This window comes from Salvia miltiorrhiza, chromosome 4 (genome assembly GCF_028751815.1).
Source record: "Salvia miltiorrhiza cultivar Shanhuang (shh) chromosome 4, IMPLAD_Smil_shh, whole genome shotgun sequence".
Taxonomy (NCBI): domain Eukaryota; kingdom Viridiplantae; phylum Streptophyta; class Magnoliopsida; order Lamiales; family Lamiaceae; genus Salvia; species Salvia miltiorrhiza.
The window spans coordinates 42,337,195-42,364,964 of record NC_080390.1 but is presented as its reverse complement, the minus strand read 5'-3'; the positions used below and the strand labels follow the sequence as shown (position 1 = coordinate 42,364,964).

The following is a 27,770-nucleotide window of genomic DNA, read 5'->3' as shown; positions in this document are numbered from 1 at the left end:
ATATAAAAATGTTGAAAAAAGAATTAAAATTATACAAAGAAAAGAAAAAAAAATTGTAAAAAGATTGATGGGATAAGAGATACAAAAAAAAAGGGAAAAAAAAGGAGGGAGAAAACTCCTCTTTTATATATTACATAGATATAGCTAAGATCAAGAGAAAGAGTCAATGATAAATTAAATATAATTAGATTTTAAAAAATAGTAATAGTTATTGGGGTAATAATAAACATGAGTGGAGTTTGAAAAAAAATGTGTGATTGAATTTGTTTTATTTGTATAACCCAAATTCATTTGGCTCACCGGTGATATGATTAATAATATTCAACTACAAATTTTTTATATTTGTACATGTAGATTGAAAAATATTCCATCACGTGATTCAATGTAAATTATTTGTACCTGATTAATAATACTATGCAGTTCAAAGAAATATTCGTAGTTATAGGAAGTCAGTGGTGACATGATTATATTCTCTATGTTATAATTGATGGCTTGGAGACTACTTTAAACAAATGTAAATAAATAAAACAGGAATCGGAAATTTGCAATACGAAAGGTATCCAAATCCTTGAAATCATTAATGTTGAAATTTGAATAATTGCAAAACAATTTGGCTCATGAAAGAAAATTCTTAATAACTATAGTAGGTTCAACATTTGAATTTAAATTATTTAGGCTCAAAATAAAGAATATTATGTGAATATTTATTCATGGCTAAATTTTAAATTAATGTATGTGAGTATAAAATAAATTTCCATTGCTGAGGATATAATCTATAATTTAAAGTCATTTATCTAAGTAGGGGCGCGACTAGATAATTCATCACAACTCGACTCATAGATATATATTTTAATAACTCAAAAATATAATAATTTCCAAATAACATTTGCAAAGGAAGTAAACGGTTTTGGGCTGTGACATTCTCAAATTCAAGTATGATTTTCACGAAAATGAATTTGTTGGGAAATCAGTTCCCCATCCAAACTTGGTAGAAGCAAGAAATAAGAATAAAAAACTAGACACAATTTAACAACACAAGAATTTAACGTGGAAACTCCAAATCCGGAGAAAAAAACCACGACCCACTGAAAAATTACTATATGATAAATTTTACAATCACACAGTATTTCTCACCCTCTCGACTCACAACCACTACACTCTTACAAGCCTTTGAAAACCTCTCACCCCTCTAAAACAAAGAGCAAGGAATTTCAAACTAGAAGTAATCACAAGACTAAAGGTAGTGATTGGTGCATTTCTATCAAAGACCTTGGAACTCCTTAAATAGCCTAAGGGTCTCCACCTACTTTGATAGCAAAACCAATGTGGGACAAAATCCCCACTTTCATTTTTAACACCATTCCAACAATCTCCACCTTGTTAAAAATGAAAGAAAAAAACACCATTGTCTTCACCGACAATTATGATTCTTATCACAAAGAACCATCATCCTCAAAAGAGAATAAACCTACTCCACCAAATGAGTAGAACACTTAGAATAAACCATTCTAAGAATTTTACTTCGGCACATGTCGAAAAAACCTTGCTGAAATTTTGGTGCAACCTTCTAGCTTTTGGCCTTCCTAGAAGTCATCAGCCATCGACATACTTTTCACTACACACCTGCATCTATGCCAAAAACCATGCACATGTGGTCCAACTAACATCGTCACATCCTCTATCATGGCCATTGGACATGCCATAAGGATATTCATGTTCTCAAAGGACATCATCAAACACGATGTTAGCTGCTTGTTCGGAGCTTTCTGCCGAATTCGCTCCACCTTGACAAGCTCCACCTGGACAGTTTCGCTTCGTATGGCCGGGTTTTCCGCACCTCCAACAAACAACGCCCTTGGAGTCTTTCTTCCTCCCTCTGCTAAAGGCCACCATTGCTGAATTTTCCGATGAAGTACGTCCTTCACTCATCAGCCTTCTTTCTTCCAAAAGAAGTTTGCCCGTGACTTCAGCAAAGACCAGAGTTTCCTTCCCATAAACTAATATTGGCTTCATGTGTTCATAGGAACGTGGAAGAGACAAGATGAGTCTCAACGCCTTATCCTCATCTTCAATTTTTGCTCCAATACTCTCCAGTTCAGAGATAATGCCATTGAGAATACTCAAGTGATCTGAAATCTTCACACCTTCATCCATCCGTAAGGTATGAAATTGTTCCTTCAAATACAACCGATTCGAGATGCCTTTTGCTTGGTACAGAGCTTCCAGCTTTTCCCAAAGCTCCTTCGCACTCGAAATCCCATGTACATTTGCAAGTACATTCTTGGCCAAGCAGAGACGAATTGTGCTTGCCGCCTTCAGATCCAGATCCTCCCAATCTTCATCACTCATACCGGACTTGATGTTTGCGTCATCATCTGCACCGGGCTTTTTGACTGCACCAGGACTTCCTTTCAGGGCCTTGTGTAACCCAGATTGTATCAGCACATCCTTGACTTGCACTTGCCACAAGCCAAAATTTATTATTCCATCGAATTTCTCCACGTCGAACTTCATTTGGACTTGAAGTTGACTTGACGTACCGCTTCTCCACCAAAATGAACAGCCGTCTCGCAAGAGACACCCCCGCCCGGATCTTTCTCAAGAAATCCTTTCTGATGTGGAAGATCAGACAATGCTGCAACCACAGAGCATACTTGGAATATCAAGAGACCTCAACCAGGCTTTGATACCAATTGTTGGGAAATCAGTTCCCCATCCAAACTTGGTAGAAGCAAGAAATAAGAATAAAAAACTAGACACAATTTAACAACACAAGAATTTAACGTGGAAACTCCAAATCCGGAGAAAAAAACCACGACCCACTGAAAAATTACTATATGATAAATTTTACAATCACACAGTATTTCTCACCCTCTCGACTCACAACCACTACACTCTTACAAGCCTTTGAAAACCTCTCACCCCTCTAAAACAAAGAGCAAGGAATTTCAAACTAGAAGTAATCACAAGACTAAAGGTAGTGATTGGTGCATTTCTATCAAAGACCTTGGAACTCCTTAAATAGCCTAAGGGTCTCCACCTACTTTGATAGCAAAACCAATGTGGGACAAAATCCCCACTTTCATTTTTAACACCATTCCAACAGAATTGGGGATTCTCAAATTCAATGATGATTTGATGAAATTGATTGGGGATTCTCAAATTCAATTATGATTTCAAGTATGATTTTATGAATTTGATTAGGGGATTCTCAAATTCATGTATGTATGATTTCATGGAAATGCATTGGAGATTCTCAAATTCAAGTATGATTTCATGTAAATGAATTCGGGATTCGCAAATTCAAGTATGATTTGATGAAACTGATTAGGGGATTCTCAAATTCAATGATGATTTGATGAAATTGATGATGAGATTCTCAAATTCAAGTATGATTTCGTGGAAATGAATTGGGGATTCTCAAATTCAATGATGATTTGATAAAATTGATCAGGGGTTCTCAAATTGAATGATGATTTGATGAAATTGATATGGAGATTCTCAAATTCGAGTATGATTTCATGAAAATGAATTGGGGATTCTCAAATTCAATGATGATTTGATGAAATTGATTAGGGGATTCTCAAATTAAAGTATGATTTGATGAAATTGATTAGGGGATTCTCAAATTCATTGATGATTTCATGGGTATGAATTGGGGATTCTCAAATTAAAGTCATGATTTGATTGCATTTATTGCGTTTTTTTTTTTTTTTTTTTTTTTTTTTTTTTTTTTTTTTTGCGGGAGTAGTGATGTGATTTAATTAGCATTCGTAAGTAGTAACCCCATTTCTAAGTCCAATTTCATATCAAAGTGGAAGATTGCGAATACCGTCGGGTAAATTGAGAATGCCGTCGGATTAATTGAGAATATCGTCGGGTAAATTGCGAATACCGCCGGGAAAATTATATAATACCGCCAGTCGGTATTTTGAACTATTCCGACGGTATTCTCATTTCTCGACGGTATTATCACACATATTTAAGTCTAATAACTTTTATGTGATGTTTCTATAAATTATTAAGGTATTTTGACATAATTCCCGTATGCTAAATAATTATACCTTGAGAAAATTTTAGAATACCACCGTGAAAATTGAAAATATCATCGTGGTGTGTAATTATATTTTGTCGGAATAACGACTGGCGGTATTCTATATTTTTCCCGACGGTATTCTCAACTTAGTCGGCAGTATTCTCAATTATCCGACGGATTTTCAATTTTCTCGGCAGTATTATCAATTTTCTCGACAGTATTTTCAATTTTCTCGGCGGTATTCTCAATTTTCCCGACGGTATTCTCAACTTAGTCGGCGGTATTCTCAATTATCCGATGGTATTTTTAATTTTCTCGGCGGTATTCTCAATTTTCCCGACGGTATTCTCAACTTAGTCGGCGGTATTCTCAAATATCCGACGGTATTTTCAATTTTCTCGGCGGTATTCTCAATTTTCCGACGGTATTCTCAACTTAGTCGGCGGTATTCTCAATTTTCCGACGGTATTTTCAATTTTCTCGGCGGTATTCTCAATTTTCCCGACGGTATTCTCAACTTAGTCGGCGGTATTCTCAAATATCCGACGGTATTTTCAATTTTCTCGGCGGTATTCTCAATTTCCGACGGTATTCTCAACTTAGTCGGCGGTATTCTCAATTTTCCGACGGTATTTTCAATTTTCTCGGCGGTATTCTCAATTTTCCGACGGTATTCTCAACTTAGTCGGCGGTATTCTCAATTTTCCGACGGTATTTTCAATTTTCTCGGCGGTATTCTCAATTTTCCCGACGGTATTCTCAACTTAGTCGGCGGTATTCTCAAATATCCGACGGTATTTTCAATTTTCTCGGCGGTATTCTCAATTTTCCTACGGTATTCTCAACTTAGTCGGCGGTATTCTCAAATATCCGACGGTATTTTCAATTTTCTCGGCGGTATTCTCAATTTTCCGACGGTATTCTCAACTTAGTCGGCGGTATTATCAATTTTCCGACGGTATTTTCAATTTTCTCAGCGGTATTCTCAATTTTCCCGACGGTATTCTCAACTTAGTCGGCGGTATTCTCAATTATCCGACGGTATTTTCAATTTTCTCGGCGGTATTTTTTTTAAGTACAAAAATACAATAAAAAATTATTAAAAAATAAAAAAACTAAAACGTGGAGAAAACAATAAGATTAACTAATCCCCTTTGAAGTATTTAATCATTTTTTGTTCAGACATATTTTGTCCAAATAGCACTACTCTTTTGATAACTCGTCATATCTTGTATTTATATATAAATGAATAATGATTTTTGCGAAAAATAATCAACATGAAAATTTAAATGAGGAAAATCCATATATAGTATATTTGCTCTAACAAAAGAAAAAGTACAAATCCTTATAAAAATATATAAATATTATTCACATTTTGCAGTAATATATTTAATCATATAACAGTTTTAAAACTCAAGATTAAAAATCGTGTAATTATATAATAATATAATGAATAATATTACACAATTACACTTTTAAACCTTTGTGTAATTATATAATAATAATAATAATGTTAAGAGTTTAAGCAAATTATGAAATTATATAATAGTTCGACCAAAAACTTTGTATTCATATATATAAGCAGTGTAAATTGTTTATTTTTATTGAGAAACTTTAAGAAATAAGTAAATAAGAATTAATATTTGTTTTCATAATGTCCGAAACGATAAATAGATTTTTTTTCAAGTCATGATTGGAATTTGGAAGATGAGACGTAGAATGAGAACATCCTTCTCAAATTATCTACGCAAAGAACTTAAATTTTTCTAAACAGATATCTGTAATTTTCAAATAAAAGCTTTAGTAAAACTTAAATTTCAATTGGTTGGTGTTCATTAGTCATATCTCAAACAAATTGGGAACTTTGTATAATTGATAAAATATATTTCATTCGTTCTTAAAATATTTTTTTTTCTTTTTTCATTTGTCTCAAAATATTTTTTAAATTCTACTAATTTGTGGGAATCATCAAATACATAACTAACTTTTATTAAAATTCGTATCGTCTCCCATTAGAAATTAATATATTTCAGAAACATAAGAAGCGTTAAAATTATAATTTATCCAATCTCGTCTTTGAGTAAAATATAAATAAAATATAATTAATTTAAACAGTAAAAATAATCGAAAGTCTTGATTCCAAAACTCCGATCTATTTAAATAAGTGAAGATTGGTCTTATTAATTTTAGAGATTAAAATTCATCTTCAAAAGTAAATGAATGAATCATAATAGGTCGATAGAAAACTAAACTAGATGGATTTTTTTGACGATTTAAATCTTCGATTATCAAATATTGGTTCTCTTATTTATTTAAATTGAAATTGTATCTGCTATTTTCCCCCTATGTATACTTTGAATACTATATTAATTTTCCAAAAAGGCAAATGATGTGAGAATTAGTAGAGATAATCGTGAAATTAATGGGTCCTCGAAAAACAAAAACAAAAATGTGAAATTGACGGATAAGGTGATGTACGTGGAATGAGTAGTTTGGCGGTGCCAATATAAATTTGCATCTGCAAAACCACAATAAAAAATGGACCAAAACCAGAATAAAAAAATGGGAAGTATTGGTTTCTATGGCAGGACACGTGGCGGAAGATCAACGTCCCCGCCTAGTAAGCGGGCGCCTAGGATAGACAAAGCCCATAAATGTCATCATCTAACAAACTTTGTCAGTTCACAAATCCTTTGTCAGTTAACTCGTCTTCCATAAGACCATCTCCAGTACTGCCTCTCCATTTTAAGGTTTTTACTGACATTATCTTAAACACATCTTCATATTCCTTTCCTTTTACTTTTACCCCCAACAATATATCCTCAAACTCAGGATTTTGCTGACACCATGAACCCACTTTCAACTCATTCAATATTTATTCAAAATTTATTTAAATTTCACATTTATTCTTTACAATTTAGTAAAATTAATTTAATATTTATTTTTAATTAATATAAAATTAAATAAATTATTCTATAAATATTAGATAATAAAATTAGCAAATAAAAAAAATATTTAGAAGAAGAAAAGGTTTAAGGAGATAAACCAAGAAGAAAGTATGAAAAATTGTAGGAACAAATGTAGTACAATTGATTTCTTATATAGATTTTTTTTACCTCCAATATAGAACTCCAATTTTTTTTATAAAACTTGCAAAAAATTATTGCAGTTGGGAGAAAACAAATTTAAATAGTAAATTAACAAAAGAAAAAGCAAAATAGAAAATAGATAAACAATAAAAAAAATAAAAAAATTGGCACACTTCCAATCACACGTCACGGGATCGATGCATTCGCATCTCCTCTCTCCTTGGTTTACCACCTTCTTGATTTGCCACCTCACAATGGTTTAGTGTGAATATGCATCTCCTTTGCAACTTTGCATTGGAGATGCTCTAAGCTAACTATCTGTCTTCAGCTGACGTCATCAGTTAACTCTGTCAGTTGTCCTGTTGATCTTATCAGTTGACTAATTCGATCAACTGTTGAATTGAACATCTTAGTTAATGGACATAGGTAAATAACTTAATTGATTCATCGAATTTACTGTCACACTTTACATATATTATACTACTTCCATCTCAAAAGAATATGCTTAATTTGTTTGGCACGAGTTTTAATAAATATTAGGTGAGTAAGTTGTGAGTTAAGAAATGAATCTATTTTTGTGAATGAAGTAGAGAAATAATGGTGAGTCACATTGGTAAAATTGTAAATAAGTGTTGAAAGTGAAGATTAAAAATAAGGGATTAGAGAATGAGTCACGTCTAAAAATAAATTATACTACATATTTTTGTGGAACAGATAAAAAATGAAAATGAACAAACTCTTCTTTTTAGAGGCAGAGAGTACTTTATTTTTTAATGAACTAACTAATAAACTACGGAGTAGTTGTTTTTAAAGAGGAAGGGGGAAAAGCGAGAGAAAAAATAAGAAGAAGAAAAGATCAAGACAAAAACTATATTCAATTTTCGAGCTGAGAAATTTCTTCCCTATTTCGTCCTTATTTGAGAGTTGAGAATATACGTACGCAACTTTGATTAATACTAAAACAATTATAGTCCATATCCTAAGAGATCACGCGCATTTCATTTTCTTTGTTTTACGTCAATGCTAAATTGACGAAAAAGAGTAGAATAATATAGAACTAGCTTTAATTTTTTATTTTGCAGTAATCTCGAATCGATCTTATTGTTACACAAGCTAACTTGAACTAATTTTGATTATGTTCTAGAACACGAATCAAAATTTGAAGAAATTCGCGTGCTATTTTTTTTACAGAAACAATTGATATTAAAATCACAAATTTTGATTCTATTTATAATTTTGATCCATTTTTGAAAAATTCATCGTCGTCTAATACTGATTTTTATATCAAAATGCTCATATTGTCGAGCCTACAAGAATCCAACCATATTGAGTTGTCGAATCAAGGGTTGAAACTAGAAAATGTAGACCATTCATATTGGTTGAGTTAACATTTGATTTATCAATGCTTCGATCTATTTATGAGTAAAGTGTTGCATTAAATTGGCTCATCATATTGAATCATATTAATTATTTTTAAGTTTTTTATTTTTTATTTAATTTAAATGACACGTACAAATTTAAATAAGATAATTATTAAAATTAATAAAAGGGTTAATTACTTGCATATAAATTACTGAACTTTCAACAAATTATCATTTTGCATACGAACTTTAAAATCATTATTAAATTACTCAACTATTATTTTTTTCTCAATTTGCGTATTTGTCCATTATTCATCGTAGTGACATGGCATAAATACACTCGCTTGACATGAATATGCTTTCGTGGTATAAATATGACCGTGTGGAAAAATAGAACTGACGTTGTAATGTATAGTTGGATAAAAACGACGTCATTTCAGGCCCAAAGTTTGGTCGGAAAATGGAAAAATATGCAAAATGAGAAGAAATTAATAGTTGAGTAATTTTAATAAAGATTTTAAAGTTCATGTGCAAAATGAGAATTTATTGAAAGTTCGGTAATTTATATGCAATTAACCCAAATTAAAATTACATATATTTAAATTACAGAAATTTAAAATTACATAACTTTAAAATATGAAGAATAAAAGAAAAAAGGAAAAAGTTTGGCTAAACTAGCCATTTCTGTCCGTTGCATATTGTTTACAATTTTTTAAATAGGGCACGTGTAGCATACTAGCCGGAAATTTCGCCCAGCGAGCTCGACTCATGCGGACGAGACGCACCTCGAGTCTGGGTCATCTGCATCGGCTGGCTCATCGGTGCAGATGACTTGAATCACCTACATAAGCCAATCGATGCAAGTGGTTTTAAAAGTTTGATGCCTAAATTCATTCGTTCACAAAAAATAGTTTTAAAAATAAATAATACAAAGTTTTAATAAAAATGACTGAACGTATTATGAGTGAAGAAAAAGCCACACATAAAAGGTAATGTTAATAATGGTAATTAATTATATTGTGAGTGGATAAATGTACCTACCATGTGATGGGGTATCGTTCATTAATATATATATATATATATATATATATATATATATATATATATATATTAAAGAATTAACGTATAAGGGCAACATGGGATTCGAAAAAAAACCATCCATCTGCATTCACGTGTTTTCGATAATGATGAAATTTATTATGGAAATAAAAATTTGTAATGATAATATTTCTAAAACTAAATTGACGCCATCAATACTTTGAATCAAATTCAATTTGATACCAAATCTATTAAAATTATTTTTACGGTAATATCAATAACTAATTTTTTTTTGGCTATTTTAGATTATAGGTTCATGAATCAAAATTGTTAGGTTGAGCCGTTCAGGATTAATTATTGTTACGAATTGTTACAAATTTTTATTGTTACGAATTTTTATTATGAAATAGGCATTTTCACACACTCATTACGAAAATTTTGTTACGAATTGAAAGTACTTTTGTTACGAATTATATTTTCATGTAAAATGAAATTTTTTTATTCTATGCACGAATTGGAAATACTTTTGTTACGAATTTAATACTTTGCGAGTTCAATTTATGCTCGAACTATGAAATTTTTAATTTTAATCACGAATTATCAGTATGAATTAATATGATTGGCATTATGAATTAACAATTCATCAGTATGAACTAATATGATTAATTGGCATTATGAATTAACAATTCATCCGTATGAATTAATATGATCGGCATTATGAATTAACATATGACGTTTATGAATTATCAAGATATACGGGTTGAACGTGTGAATTTAAGAAAAGTTGTATGTATCGTTATTTTGTACTGTGTAGTATTTTTCTCCCTATCTAGATACGTTAATCTTTCATATTGGATTTCACATGGAAATTTATTCTACATTAAATGATGAGATTCCTTAATTCTTGGAGTTGTTGATTATGAAAATGTAAAATTACTTAATCAACCCCTTCTAATCTAGCGTGTTTGAATCTATCATAGTATTGACAGAAATCTGGCCCTTAATCTTTTCTAATCTAAAGGCCTAAATTCATTCCTATTTTATAGTGTAAGATGTATTTTTATTTTAGCCTCCCCTATATATATATATATATATATATATATATATATATATATATTTGTGGACGTCCCAAAATAATAAAAATTGACTAGTTTTTATGGAAGAAAATATTATTATTATTATTATTATTATTATTATTATTATTTATTATTATTATTATTATTATTATTATTATTATTGTTGTTGTTGTTGTTGTTGTTGTTGTTGTTGTTGTTGTCGTCAGAACCAAAAATAAATAAGAATAGTTTCATTAAAATTAGAAAAAAAAATTGATTAATCCATGTTCATGAAAATAGATATTCCACCGAGAATGATGATTTTCTCAAGAAAAATTCGTGCCAATCATAGAATTAAAACAAATGCATGAATCGTCATTTCATTCTTACATTCCAATCATGTGTTGATATGCGTAATAGGTAATATTGTTACACACTTTTTAAATTTCTTTATTTACATATGTAATTTATCAAAAAAAAGTTCATTCTCTAATTCTATCTCTTAACTTTGATTATTGAAAATTTAGAATTATGACAGAGACAAAAGTAAGTTACTATATCTAATTAGGATTTATTAATATTTAATTAGTTAAAATTTATTAATAATATTTAAATAGAGATTATTAAATTATAATTATAATTTAATTTTAATTGTGGCTAGGGCTGTAAATGAACAGAGCTATTCGCAAGCTATTCGAGATTCGGCTCGAAAAAAGCTCGTTCGGAGCTCGATTCGATAATAAACGAGCCGAGCTCGAGCCTGATTTCGAGCTCGAAAATTTTATCGAGCCGAGCTCGAGCCTGACAGTGCTCGGCTCGTTGAGTTCGCGAACATGTTCGAATTCGATTATTCGCGAACATGTTCGTGAGCCTGTTCACGAACCTTCAGTCGAGCCTTCAATCGAGTTAGTACACGAGCCTTAAACGAGTCGAACTCGAACTCGAGTAACATATTAATTAAGAAGATTTTCTTAAATTTATAACAAATTCGAGCTTGAACATCATATATACGAACATCTAACGAGCCGAGCTCGAGCTCGATTTCGAATTCGACATTATCGAGCATCACCCGAGCCGAACTCGAACCGAGCTCGAGCTTAGTAAGTAGGTGACGAGCCGAGCTCGATCATCAAGATAAAAGTTCGAATCGAGCTCGAACCGAGCTCGAACACCCGAATATTTAAACGAGCCGAGCTCGAGCCTGCTAGTATTCGACTCGGCTCGGCTCGTTTACATCCCTAATTGTGGCAGATGCATCATGTGGCTTCGAAAGCCCTGGAATGTGTTCATATATATTTGTGTTCTCTTGTCCCTTTCTAAACATTAAATAATCAATCACAACTTTATATATCAAAACCGTACATAAGACATACATATCACATAAAAAATTGACTTTTTCGAATAAATTAACAACTAAATTAGGGTGACTTTAACCACAAATCAAAATAAATATAATCTAAATGGAGACACTCAAAGATTCTTCTTTGTGATAATAGTTACTTCTTGTAATTTTAAAATATATATATAATCAACCATACTTTGTATTTATATTTTTTAAATCTATGATTCTCGAAGCCAAATTATTAGTTTATTGAAACATATTTCTTACTTTTAATTAATATATATTTTATATAATATCATAAACCGTATTTATGATGATACTGAAAAGGCAAAAGACTATATGAATTAAAATAAAAGCGAAATGAGGATCTTTGTAGCAATCTATGTAAGGAAGTTATATAGAATTTGCCTCAGTTTGCTTTTGTACTTTTGTTGATCATAATTTTGACTTTTCAATGTTGACTCACTTTATAATAATAAGACCAAGAGCAAGTCTAAGTACATATCCTTTATTCTATACTTTAAGGTAATATCCATTTTCTAATTTATACTGTTCACTTTCAATTATCTATATTTTTTTGCATATTTTTTTCATCAATTCTAATTTTGTATATTTTAATTTAGCTTTTTCTTATTAATTAGGATTCAGTCCATTCAATCAGGTTATATAATATTTTTAATAATTTAATTACACTTTTATTTCATTAATAATAAGGTTGATGAATTTAAAATTACGGTATAGAATTATTAAAATTTTATTTTTTACAAATAAAAGTTAATTAAAGTATAATTCATGAGATTATGATAAATTTTCTTTCATAAACAATATTATTAAAATAATAGATATAATAGTAGAATACGATGGTACACTAAATCCCATCCATCACAGACTGTCGTTTTGTTTAATACGGACGCACGTACCCCACTTTGGGGCACGTGCCCCCACAAATTTTGAATACTGTTTTATTAAGTGTGTATATATATATATATATATATATATATATATATATATATATATATATATATATATAGGGAGTGGTTCAATTGAGAAGCTCAAATGTGTTGAGAAGTTAAGAAGCAATCTAATAGATGAACATGTTAGTACATTTTGATGAACATGGCAATTAGACCCTAAATCAATAAATTCTTTGAACATACCAAATATAACTGACGAACATACGAATCTATTAATTTGTTAAAAAATACGTCACCGCCAAGGATCGAACCCCAAATCAAACTCGTGTTCATAAAAATTAATTGACATGTTCATCTATTAGATTGCTTCTCAACTTCTCAACACATTTGAGCTTCTCAATTGAACCACTCCCTATATATATATATATATATATATATATATATATATATATATATATATTGTTTTATCAATTGAGCTCATAGCTCATTTGGTTTAGGCACTGTTTTTCAATTGACAGGTCTTATGTTTGAAATCCAGTAGCACTTAAATGAGCAATATTTTACTCTGATTATGCGTGCCTACTTTTTTTGAGAGCTATACGTGCGTCTACTTTATTAGGCTTTATTTCATTTTCTTTTCCTTTCAAATTGACTTTATTTAATTTAATATATATATATATATATATATTAAATTAAATTATATAATAAATAAACCAACTTTTAAATTTACAATCTTCAATAAACTTGAATTATTATGTAGTAAAATTGTAAACATATTTTATATTTAGGGTGCGTTTATTTTGACGGAAAAAGAGAAAAAGTACATATTTTCACATTATTTTCATCATTTTCACATGTTTATTATGATAAGAAAAATTCTCCGGACATAGTGAAATATTTTTTCGGGCAACTTATTTTCACTCATTTTTTCTCAAATGTTGGATAATATTATCTTTGTGTGGTGGTATGAAAATATTTTTCAACATTTTCTCATCTTTTCATTTCTAGTAAATATATGATAATTTTTTTTAAATAATATTTTTTCATCTTTTCTTATCTACTAATTTTCAATGCAAAATTTTAAACCAAAACAAATACACTCTTATAATATAGTTATGCCCCCACAGTAAAAAAAATTTGAATCCGTCACAGATTGTTTATAATACATACATACATACATACATATATATATATATATATATATATATATATATATATATGTCACAGCCCAAAACCATTTACTTCCTTTGCAAATTTTATTTGCAAATTTGTATATTTTTGAGTTATTAAGATATATATAAATCTATGAGTCGAGTTTGTGGTAAATTATCTAGTCGCGCCCCTAGCTAGATGTATGACTCTAAATTATAGGTTATACCTATAGAAATAAAGTTTTATACTCTAAAATATTTTTATATAAATTTGGGCCTAAATAAATTTATTTACTTAAATATATTTATCATGGACATTATATTAATTTTGGATTAAGAATAAAATATTTTCATAATTTTTATTAGTGTTGGACTTATTATTATTAATGGGCCAAATTCTTTTGCAATGATCCTAAAACAATTATTCAAGTTTCAACATTTATAGTTTATTAATGATTTCAAGGATTTGGATACCTTATTTTCGTATCTGCAAATTAACAATTTCTACTCTATTTATTTACATTTGTTTAAAGAAGTCTCCAAGCCAGCCATTCCTATTTTTATTCTTATCAGATATCTAACCACCCTAATTAGATAAATGACTTTGAACTATAGATTATATTTATAAAAAGATACAAATTTATATTATCAAATATTTTTAATAAATATGTTGGGCCATAGTTTTTATTCTTTTTCTATGATAATTGGGTTAAAATTTTATTATTTGAAAGCCCATTTATCATCTTTAAAGCCCAATTATTATTATAAGTCCATATGTCTTTCTTTAATTTAAATGAGATGTTACGTGGTTCAGTTTTTCCTTAGCCACATATTCGGATTTAATCACCTTCAGTCACCTAATTTTATTCAGCCACGTATCACTCACTGCTATCACATTTAAAATTCACCCAAATAACCTGCTAGGTTTCATTTCATAAAAATTTTCCAGAGCACAAATATCATTCAAGTTAACAGACTTCTCATTTCTGATATTTCCTTCACAAAACTTCAGCTGGTAATTTTATTGTTTCTGTGAAATTTCCTGTTTTAATTCATCACAGCAAATTACTACGTTTTTCTTTCATTCTCATTTATTTTGTGAAACAACACAAGCCCATTTATTTATCATACATTACAAGCCCATATATATATATATTATTAATGTGTAAATAAATTTTTATGAAAATGACTTCAGCTACATATCCACATTTACTCAGCTTCAGCCATATGTCACTGTAGTACCTTTCCGTCAGATTTGATCAAAACTACAGCAAAACTTTGATCAAACTGTGATTTTCTTTCTTTCACACGTTTGTGTTCAAACAAGTAAATTCAATCTCTCCATCCTTTTTCCTCTGAAACTTATAAAACACAAAACCCGATTCGATTTCCTCCTTAGCCACACATATCAGTATTTGACAAACATCAGCATGCCAAACTTGAATTAAATTTCCTTTCCGTAAGATTTGATTTTCTTCCACAAGCAGCAAATTTTTGATTTCTTTCACATTCAAATCTTTGACGAACGAGTAAATTCAATCTATTTAAACCTCATTGTATCATCCTCAAAATTCACAAATCCAACAAAAACTCAACTTTTATAATTCAATCTGTAAAACCCAGCAGCAACCGACTTACTTGTTCCCTTCACAGTTCACCACAAAAACTCAAATCTGCTTTTCACTGCAGAATTCCATTGGTAATTTTAATAATTTTTGCAAAGTTATTTTATTTCAGCATCTCAATTGTTTCTTCATTCTCTGCTCAAAACCAAGATTTCCAAATTCATATATGCATACATCATCAAATCTATCATTTATATTTAATATGAAATCAAATAGAATTCATATCCATAGTTTACAGAGAAAGAAATTTTGAAAATCTAGACTGATAAAAGGGAGTTGGACTGAACTTTGGGGGAGGAGTTGGTGCAGAGGCGGTGGCGGGGAGAAGTAGGGGCGGCGTACGGCGAGAGGAAACAGGGGCAGCGGCACCGTGGTCTCTGCCGCTGCTGAGTATTTCCGGTCAGGGCGGAGGGAGAAGCGTTTGGGCTGTGCTGCTGTCCGTCGCGGTGGCGGCCGTCTGGTGGCGCGGTGGTAGGAGGCCGAGAGGGAGAGAGAGGGGTGGAGAGAAGAGAGAGAGCGGCTGAGAGGGAAGAGGCGTGAGTTGTATGTTTGTGATGGGTGTAGAAGTCAAAGTAGGATTTAAGTTAGGATTTAATAATGGGCTTGAGAATAGGCTTTAGATTGGGTTTAGTTTTCATTAAGTGGTTTGGGCTTGTTTTAATTTATTTGTGGGTTGAATAATTAGCCAATAAACCACAACAATAATATTTCTTTTATGGGCTGTATTTGCATATATTTTTACAAAGGATATTATTAAATTTCATATTCAAATTTGCATTATTAATTTGAAGTTAGTTTTACTTAAGTATTGAGCCCAAATCTTTTTATAAGGAAAAGCTATTATATAATTTATTAGATCAACGATTTTGAATGGTTTTATGATTTAAACTAGTATTATTATTATTATTTTAAAGTTCAAATAGACCCTTATATGTTATTATTTGAATTTATCTGACTAGGTGCGGCGCGACTAGGATATAAATTTTAATTGAATTACTCAAGTTAGCTTTCAGGTTCAAGTTCAAGTTCAAATTTACAGGTGTGGAATTTATTTCAGTACATGCACGTGGTTAATATTTGTCCATTTTAATATTATGTGTTTACCGTATGTGTTGTAAAAATATTTATCGCTAGGGGCCAGCATAATTGGTCCAGGACTTCACCGTCCTTGGTATGCCACAATGCGATTTCATGTTACAGGGTTGCAACCATTATATTGTCGCCAGGGGCCCACATATAGGGTCCGGGACATTAAAGTCCTTGGAGTTGCCACAGTGCGTATGGAAATTTATGTTACGTTATGACAATATGTGTTACCATTTTATTAACATGGACAATTATTGCATGTTTTCACACTGAGTGTACCCTGTATGCTCATCCCATATTTAACATTTTCAGGTTTTAAAGGCCGGAAGCGCGTGGAAGGTCGAATGGCGAGTAAAATGTTTTGAATTTAGTTATACTTAAAAACGTTATGTTTAGTAAAGTATTTTAACATAAGATATTTATTTCCCTATTTTCACATTAAATATTTATTTATAGTCATTATTTTCCACGTGCGTTTTCATTTTAAATTAAAATGAATTTGGGTGTCACAAGTCGAATGGGCGTGTCGAATCTATTTAAAAATAAATGTTTCTTAAAACATATTATGTTATTTCATGTGATATCTTTTGGTTATGTAAACTCTGAAATTCTATACTATTTGAGATTTGTGTGTAATTTATTTAAATAAATGTTGTTATATTATTTTAATGTCATGACTTGTTTAATTTATATTTAAATTCATTTCAAATATTTATTTAAGAATTTATATCTTTACGAAAATATATACATGGATACATACATAATTTTTAATTATATAAAGATTTTATTTTGTTATATTTTCCGCTGCTAAAAAGATATTATTTTATATTTAGAGTTTTTCCTTAGTACAAGTTTTATTAATTAGTTAATTATTTTTCTGACATCTTCATGTCATGCTTTGAAAATAAAGTTGTTAAATTTATGATTTAAAAATCAAGATTTATATTTGAATACATTATTGAAAATTTTGATATCTTATAAATCGTTTTAAAAGTACTTTAAAAACCAATTTTATTTAAAGATTTCTTTTTCTTAAAATTATTTTCGAAAATATTTATTTTTAAAAGTGAGTTTTAAATTATTTTAAAAGACTTCCGCATTAAATATTTATTTAAATTTTATATTTAACTCCTTAATTAGATTAGGGTGTTACAGCATGGTATCAGAGCAGGTCTACTTTCCTGTAGACTCTGCAAAAATATCTTACTTAAAATTTTTAAAAGTCATGTGTGAGAAATCCATTCGACCTCTACGTGCTCCGACTTCAAGGTAAATGTATTTCAAAGTATTTTTTTTATGGGGATGAGTATAAATGGTTTACTTTGAAAGTATGTTGGATTTTGCTGCAATGATTGAAGTATTATCACAAAGTTCAAGTTCATTATGCAAGTTATTATGAGAAAGTTCAGTATTCATGTTATTATGTTGAGGATTATTGCAGCTATGAAAAGTTAAATTTCGAGGACGAAATTTTTTTAAGTGGGTAGGTTTGTCACAGCCCAAAACCATTTACTTCCTTTGCAAATTTTATTTGCAAATTTGTATATTTTTGAGTTATTAAGATATATATAAATCTATGAGTCGAGTTTGTGGTAAATTATCTAGTCGCGCCCCTAGCTAGATGTATGACTCTAAATTATAGGTTATACCTATAGAAATAAAGTTTTATACTCTAAAATATTTTTATATAAATTTGGGCCTAAATAAATTTATTTACTTAAATATATTTATCATGGACATTATATTAATTTTGGATTAAGAATAAAATATTTTCATAATTTTTATTAGTGTTGGACTTATTATTATTAATGGGCCAAATTCTTTTGCAATGATCCTAAAACAATTATTCAAGTTTCAACATTTATAGTTTATTAATGATTTCAAGGATTTGGATACCTTATTTTCGTATCTGCAAATTAACAATTTCTACTCTATTTATTTACATTTGTTTAAAGAAGTCTCCAAGCCAGCCATTCCTATTTTTATTCTTATCAGATATCTAACCACCCTAATTAGATAAATGACTTTGAACTATAGATTATATTTATAAAAAGATACAAATTTATATTATCAAATATTTTTAATAAATATGTTGGGCCATAGTTTTTATTCTTTTTCTATGATAATTGGGTTAAAATTTTATTATTTGAAAGCCCATTTATCATCTTTAAAGCCCAATTATTATTATAAGTCCATATGTCTTTCTTTAATTTAAATGAGATGTTACGTGGTTCAGTTTTTCCTTAGCCACATATTCGGATTTAATCACCTTCAGTCACCTAATTTTATTCAGCCACGTATCACTCACTGCTATCACATTTAAAATTCACCCAAATAACCTGCTAGGTTTCATTTCATAAAAATTTTCCAGAGCACAAATATCATTCAAGTTAACAGACTTCTCATTTCTGATATTTCCTTCACAAAACTTCAGCTGGTAATTTTATTGTTTCTGTGAAATTTCCTGTTTTAATTCATCACAGCAAATTACTACGTTTTTCTTTCATTCTCATTTATTTTGTGAAACAACACAAGCCCATTTATTTATCATACATTACAAGCCCATATATATATATATATTATTAATGTGTAAATAAATTTTTATGAAAATGACTTCAGCTACATATCCACATTTACTCAGCTTCAGCCATATGTCACTGTAGTACCTTTCCGTCAGATTTGATCAAAACTACAGCAAAACTTTGATCAAACTGTGATTTTCTTTCTTTCACACGTTTGTGTTCAAACAAGTAAATTCAATCTCTCCATCCTTTTTCCTCTGAAACTTATAAAACACAAAACCCGATTCGATTTCCTCCTTAGCCACACATATCAGTATTTGACAAACATCAGCATGCCAAACTTGAATTAAATTTCCTTTCCGTAAGATTTGATTTTCTTCCACAAGCAGCAAATTTTTGATTTCTTTCACATTCAAATCTTTGACGAACGAGTAAATTCAATCTATTTAAACCTCATTGTATCATCCTCAAAATTCACAAATCCAACAAAAACTCAACTTTTATAATTCAATCTGTAAAACCCAGCAGCAACCGACTTACTTGTTCCCTTCACAGTTCACCACAAAAACTCAAATCTGCTTTTCACTGCAGAATTCCATTGGTAATTTTAATAATTTTTGCAAAGTTATTTTATTTCAGCATCTCAATTGTTTCTTCATTCTCTGCTCAAAACCAAGATTTCCAAATTCATATATGCATACATCATCAAATCTATCATTTATATTTAATATGAAATCAAATAGAATTCATATCCATAGTTTACAGAGAAAGAAATTTTGAAAATCTAGACTGATAAAAGGGAGTTGGACTGAACTTTGGGGGAGGAGTTGGTGCAGAGGCGGTGGCGGGGAGAAGTAGGGGCGGCGTACGGCGAGAGGAAACAGGGGCAGCGGCACCGTGGTCTCTGCCGCTGCTGAGTATTTCCGGTCAGGGCGGAGGGAGAAGCGTTTGGGCTGTGCTGCTGTCCGTCGCGGTGGCGGCCGTCTGGTGGCGCGGTGGTAGGAGGCCGAGAGGGAGAGAGAGGGGTGGAGAGAAGAGAGAGAGCGGCTGAGAGGGAAGAGGCGTGAGTTGTATGTTTGTGATGGGTGTAGAAGTCAAAGTAGGATTTAAGTTAGGATTTAATAATGGGCTTGAGAATAGGCTTTAGATTGGGTTTAGTTTTCATTAAGTGGTTTGGGCTTGTTTTAATTTATTTGTGGGTTGAATAATTAGCCAATAAACCACAACAATAATATTTCTTTTATGGGCTGTATTTGCATATATTTTTACAAAGGATATTATTAAATTTCATATTCAAATTTGCATTATTAATTTGAAGTTAGTTTTACTTAAGTATTGAGCCCAAATCTTTTTATAAGGAAAAGCTATTATATAATTTATTAGATCAACGATTTTGAATGGTTTTATGATTTAAACTAGTATTATTATTATTATTTTAAAGTTCAAATAGACCCTTATATGTTATTATTTGAATTTATCTGACTAGGTGCGGCGCGACTAGGATATAAATTTTAATTGAATTACTCAAGTTAGCTTTCAGGTTCAAGTTCAAGTTCAAATTTACAGGTGTGGAATTTATTTCAGTACATGCACGTGGTTAATATTTGTCCATTTTAATATTATGTGTTTACCGTATGTGTTGTAAAAATATTTATCGCTAGGGGCCAGCATAATTGGTCCAGGACTTCACCGTCCTTGGTATGCCATAATGCGATTTCATGTTACAGGGTTGCAACCATTATATTGTCGCCAGGGGCCCACATATAGGGTCCGGGACATTAAAGTCCTTGGAGTTGCCACAGTGCGTATGGAAATTTATGTTACGTTATGACAATATGTGTTACCATTTTATTAACATGGACAATTATTGCATGTTTTCACACTGAGTGTACCCTGTATGCTCATCCCATATTTAACATTTTCAGGTTTTAAAGGCCGGAAGCGCGTGGAAGGTCGAATGGCGAGTAAAATGTTTTGAATTTAGTTATACTTAAAAACGTTATGTTTAGTAAAGTATTTTAACATAAGATATTTATTTCCCTATTTTCACATTAAATATTTATTTATAGTCATTATTTTCCACGTGCGTTTTCATTTTAAATTAAAATGAATTTGGGTGTCACAAGTCGAATGGGCGTGTCGAATCTATTTAAAAATAAATGTTTCTTAAAACATATTATGTTATTTCATGTGATATCTTTTGGTTATGTAAACTCTGAAATTCTATACTATTTGAGATTTGTGTGTAATTTATTTAAATAAATGTTGTTATATTATTTTAATGTCATGACTTGTTTAATTTATATTTAAATTCATTTCAAATATTTATTTAAGAATTTATATCTTTACGAAAATATATACATGGATACATACATAATTTTTAATTATATAAAGATTTTATTTTGTTATATTTTCCGCTGCTAAAAAGATATTATTTTATATTTAGAGTTTTTCCTTAGTACAAGTTTTATTAATTAGTTAATTATTTTTCTGACATCTTCATGTCATGCTTTGAAAATAAAGTTGTTAAATTTATGATTTAAAAATCAAGATTTATATTTGAATACATTATTGAAAATTTTGATATCTTATAAATCGTTTTAAAAGTACTTTAAAAACCAATTTTATTTAAAGATTTCTTTTTCTTAAAATTATTTTCGAAAATATTTATTTTTAAAAGTGAGTTTTAAATTATTTTAAAAGACTTCCGCATTAAATATTTATTTAAATTTTATATTTAACTCCTTAATTAGATTAGGGTGTTACAATATATATAATTCATGACCATAAAAAACGATTGTATTGTGAAATAGAATTTTAAAATAATTTCATATACGCTAAGGACCGTGTAAAATTATGGTAAAAAAGTAGGAAAAGTATTTTCTAAAAAAATCCAGATACTAAGGACTATTTTTTCGGTTGTTTCGTTAATTTTTTTTTTTTAAATAAAAATAAAACAGCCATTAGCCAATTGCAATTCGGTTGTTAGAACCGTCTTTTTAACTGTCGTTGCTTACGTGTTTTCTTGTAGTGTTTGCTAAAAAGATCAACTGATAAGCCATAAAATGGTTTAAAAAAAAAATCAAAACACGAAAAACCATTACAATTTATGTTTTAATTTCGATCTACAATAAAAGTGATCATATATATATATTTCTTCTTTTCACGAAAACCATTACAATTTCATGAAGTTTACTGGAAATTAAACTAGGAATTAAAACATTGAATACGATCCAGTCCAGCGCTTACTTGGGAGGATTCTATTTGAATTAGCAATAATATTGTTGTATAGAACGAAATTACTCAGAATCTACCCAGTTAAAATAATTGACCATAATTATTTATGACTTTGCTTCGTTGACTCAGTCTTATAGACCAAAACCGAGTCCATATCCCAAATCTATATATAAAGAAACAGGCGGTACATATATGTGTGTAAAGCAAAAAAATGGAGTTTTTGAAGAAGAAAGTGATAAGATTGTTGATATTAATAGCATGCGTGGTTGGTTGTTGTTCACAAGTGGAGGCGAGAGTTAGGCAGTATAAATGGGAGGTGAAGTACGAGTTGAAGTCTCCCGATTGCTACAAGAAACTGGCAATCACTATCAATGGAAGATCGCCGGGGCCGAGCATCGTGGCTCGAGTAGGAGATACAATCGTTGTTCACCTCAAAAACAGTTTGATCACTGAAAATGTTGCAATCCATTGGCATGGGATTAGACAGGTTGATATATATCTTTTTCATCATATAATAGAGTTTGGCAAGTAGAGTTCTACACTTGGTAATCTATAACTGTCATAAGCTTGGCTAGTGACGATATTAACATATTTTTGGTTTGGTTTTTGACAGATTGGTACACCTTGGATGGATGGAACAGAAGGGGTGACACAATGCCCAATTCTGCCTGCTGACACTTTTGTATACAAGTTTGTTGTGGACAGGGTGAGTTCCAATTTCCTACAAAAACTATATACTATATATCATTCTTTAATTATATTAATATAGTATCGTAGTTTATTTTTAGAAATTGAACTATATATATAGGAATGGACATGCTACATACCTACCTACCGTGACCACTAGTACTGCATGTTTATTCACATGAATATTTTTTATTTTATACATTTATTTTGATTTTAATACCTAAAATTATTATTGGCATGATTAATTTTACAAATTATATGAAAAAACAAAGTTTACTTCTCTAGTTTATTCATTGATATTTTGAATGGGAAAGTTTGCAATTCTTGAAACAAACGTCAACTTACTTGGAATTATATTGGAAAGTTTTAGTTTTATTCTAACAACCAGAAATTCAGGGACACCTCCATATAATATGCAAGGGAATTGACGTTTGTTTCAACTACTCTAGAGTAGCATGTGATTCAAAATGCTTCCCCCATTCAACAAAATGATATCCCTCCCTCATAAAAATAATCAATAATAATCAAGTGTAAGAAAATACATATAAAATAACATAATTTACGACATCATCCGAATTTTGAATATATATATATAGAATGTTAAGGAAATTACAAGTAAACCTGAAAAGAAATTGTCACATATATAGAAATTAATGTTAAGGAAATTACAAGTAAAACATGAAAAGAAATTGTCCGATGTTGGTGATTTCAACTCTAATTTGTCCGTGGTTTTTGTTCTATTATTATTGTCTCTTTTCATTGTTTGTTCAACCTAATAACAACAAATATTTTTCATTGCAACCCAAACGAAGAAGAGCCATATTTATATAATATTTATTTTATTTTTTTGGTATTTTGAGCTTTTTAGGATTTTTTTCTGTTTTTCTTTAATCCTTTTGACTTTTCGGTTTTTATTTTAAACTTTACGATAATTTCGGTTTGATATTCGAATAATTTTAGTCCGATTCAATTTAAAAAAAATAACTACAAATTTAATTTAATTCGATTTTAACAGAAAATTGAATTAAAAACTTAAAGCTTACCCTATATATCTCTCACCCAAAATGGGAATTCTATAGCTCACGTGGCCTTATCTGTATGACAAGGACAGGAAAAGAAAGTCTAAATAAATAATGTAATATGCCCAACTTGCGCTAGCACCTAGCGGTATAAGGTCAAACGTCAAACCCTTTAATAGATAGTAGTAATAGTTAAAATAAAACTTATTTTAGAATATAAATTATGAATTGATTTTTAATCTTTAGATCATAATTATATATGTTGGATTCATCACTTTATTGAATTAATTCATGGTCTTGAGTTCAAATTCATAGAAGTAAAATTAAAATTCAAGTTTTGGTTCCACACATTTTCACAGCGGATTCATATATTCTATATAGAATTAACGGGTTCATAAATTGCATTTTAAAAGGAGTTTGTAGCCTAATGTAGTATATAATCCCGCGTCCCCAAAAGTGAGTCACCATATTTTCTTCTTGATCCGTCCTCTAAATGAATACTCATTTTCAATTTTTTGTTAAGTGTATCTCATGCAATTTATTCTTAATAAAAATGAGATCATTATTAATTCCACTCGCACTCACTCAATTAATTTCTTAAACCCCATGACATTTCCACGGGGGTATTAGTTGAAGCAGTAGCAATAAAAAGAATACATGAAGATATTATAATGACACAATAATTAAGAGTATGATAATACTTTCTATTGATAGTAAGTGTTTCGATGCGGGAAACTTTAGATATACGATCATTAAATATTACTCCCTCCGTCTCTGAAATAACTTCCTCTATATATTTTTTGGGACGTCCCCCAAATAACTTTCTCTTTCTTTCTTTTCATTTTTGGACAACTACCCCACCATTAATAATATTTATTTATTCTTACTTTTCACTTTTCACCACTCTCAATACTAATTATAACACATTTTCATAACTTCCAATAATAATTATAACACTTTTTCTCCGGTCACTATCAATACACTTTACAACTTTTTCTTAAAACCCGTGCCGTCTCCAAAGAGAAAGCTATTTCAGGGACGGAGGGAGTATAATAAACATATTTATTTAATTATGTTTTTATATATTTGCAGCCAGGAACATATTTGTATCATGCACATTATGGTATGCAAAGAGAAGCTGGCTTATATGGGTCGCTTCGAGTATTGCTTAAGGAAGGAGAGTCGGAGCCATTCCAATACGACTATGATCGAAGTATAATCCTCAATGATTGGTACCACACCAGCGTCCAAGAACAATCTCTTGGCCTCTCTTCAATTCCTTTTGTCTGGGTTGGAGAGCCTGATGTACGTATAGTAATAGTATTATTCTTCTTCATCATTTCACCATTAATTTAAACACTAATTAAACCATATATATATTTTATCCAGTCAATCTTGATCCAAGGGAGAGGGAAATTCGATTGCAACACGCCGGGCATCGCGGCAGCGCTATGCAACGCCTCCAACCCGGAGTGTGCACCTTACGCAATGACGGTTGTACCGGGCAAGACCTACCGCCTCCGGATCGGCAGCTTGACGGCTCTCTCCGCCCTGAGCTTCGAAATCGAAGGCCACAACATGACCGTGGTGGAAGCCGACGGCCACTACGTGGAGCCCTTCGTGGTCAAGAACCTCTTCATATACTCGGGCGAGACCTACTCCGTGCTCATCACCGCCGATCAGGATCCTTCTAGAAACTACTGGGCCAGCGCCAAGATCGTGAGCCGACCTAGCAACACAACCAACGGCCTCGCCCTCTTCAACTACTACCCCAACCACCCGCGCCGGGACCCGCCCACGGCCCCGCCCGCCGGGCCCCGCTGGGACGACGTCGCCCCCAGGCTGGCCCAGAGCAACGCCATCAGGGCGCGCCGAGGGTTCATCAACCCCCCGCCTCAATCAACGGACCGGACCATCGTGATGCTGAACACGCAGAACACGGTGGGCGGCCTCCTCCGGTGGTCCGTCAACAACGTCTCCTTCAACATGCCCCACACGCCCTACCTCATCGCCTACAAGCACAACCTCCTCAACGCCTTCGAGCAGCGGCAGCCGCCCGACGGCTACGACGCGGCGGCGTACAACATCTCGGCCCCCCCGCCGAACCCCAACGCCACCATCAGCAACGCCGCCTATCGGCTGAAGTTCAACACGACGGTGGACATCATCCTGCAGAACGCCAACACCATGAACCCTAGCAACAGCGAGACGCATCCGTGGCATCTGCACGGCCACGATTTCTGGGTGTTGGGCTATGGAATGGGGAAGTATAACGGCACTACCGGGAAATTGAACCTGGTGGACCCCATCATGAAGAACACGGTGGCCGTGCACCCCTTCGGATGGACGGCGCTGAGGTTCCGGGCGGATAATCCGGGGGTGTGGGCCTTCCATTGCCATATAGAGTCGCATTTCTTCATGGGTATGGGAGTGGTTTTTGAAGAAGGGGTTGAGAGAGTGGGAGAATTGCCCTCTTCTATTATGGGTTGTGGTGAAACTAAAGGATTTTACAAACCATAAAACAATTAAAAATCTAAATGGCTACCTAGGGTTAATACTCATCAATTATTTTATTTTTTCTAACGTTTATTTTAATATCTTCGTGATAAAGGGTTTCTTTATGTTATACTATTGTGATTCTTATAGCAATCTTCACATGTAATTAAATTTTTATAAGCATACGTGCTAATTAGTTAGAGAAATATATCGCGCGCTATTAATGTGAGAAGAGTTATGAATCTTTATTGTCAGATATATATATTGAAGTACTAAGTAGGTATGTTATTCAAACTAACGGATCCTTTCAAACCTAAAAGACCGACAGAAAAAAAGACGTTTAGAGTCAAAAGTATTCGTTCGATCTTGTTTTAGTCCAATTGGTTCAATTTGAAAACAGCCCAAGCATGAAACAATTAGCCCAAAAATTCAGGGATGAGATTCAGTGTCCCACAATCTTATGTGTGCCATTGTGTCTCATGCTTATATCTATTATTTTAAAAATATTTTTTATAAAAATAAAATTTATTATAATACTATGAATTATATTTAATTTTTATTTCAATTTTTTTTTTAAAAGTATGTACCATGACTTTGAATTTATCAACCTATTATTAGCTAATAAAAGTGAAATTAAATGATAAAAAATAATTATATACCCTAGATTGATGGAATAAACCCTAGTTAATAATCACAAAATTAAACTAAAGCACATAAAGTTGAAATTGAAGAAAATATATATAAGAAATTAAATAAAATTGAAAGTGGGACACAAAGTGTGGTACACTGAATCTGATGCTAAAAATTCAGTAGGTCAGTCTTTATTATCAAATTTTTTTTTCCATATTTTAAAATTTAGGTCAAATTTTAAAGGTAATTTTTTTTATGATGTAAAGAAACTATCAAATTTATGAATATCAAGATTATATTTTAACTCTTTTTTTTAGTAAGTATCATTTAAAACCTTCGACACTGTCAATTATATTTTAAACTATCAAATATATTATTTTAAGTCATGAACTATTGATTTTGAAATAATTATATCATCCATCCACGTAGAGATAATTAAAAGTTAAAAAAAACATCTAATTTTGTAAAATCCAACGTGAATT

The 27,770-nt window shown here is 31.2% G+C and overlaps 1 protein-coding gene across 1 annotated transcript; it reads left to right on the top strand.

Annotated features, from left to right (window-relative positions):
* The first annotated feature begins 22,625 nt into the window (after positions 1–22,625).
* LOC131021801 (L-ascorbate oxidase) lies at positions 22,626–26,788 on the top strand. The gene is made up of 4 exons (XM_057951092.1): positions 22,626–22,943; positions 23,070–23,162; positions 25,255–25,467; positions 25,552–26,788. The coding sequence occupies exons 1-4, from the start codon at positions 22,668–22,670 to the stop codon at positions 26,680–26,682; spliced, it is 1,713 nt and encodes a 570-aa protein (XP_057807075.1). The 5' UTR covers positions 22,626–22,667; the 3' UTR covers positions 26,683–26,788.
* Positions 26,789–27,770: the final 982 nt, after the last annotated feature.

What these genes read in the sequence shown, in the direction of transcription:
- LOC131021801 (XM_057951092.1), top strand. Translation starts at nt 22,668, where the DNA reads ATGGAGTTTTTGAAGAAGAAAGTGATAAGATTGTTGATATTAATAGCA. An exon ending in ATTGGCATGGGATTAGACAG is followed by an intron (nt 22,944 to 23,069) that starts GTTGATATATAT and finishes GGTTTTTGACAG; the next exon opens with ATTGGTACACCTTGGATGGA. An exon ending in TCTGGGTTGGAGAGCCTGAT is followed by an intron (nt 25,468 to 25,551) that starts GTACGTATAGTA and finishes TATTTTATCCAG; the next exon opens with TCAATCTTGATCCAAGGGAG.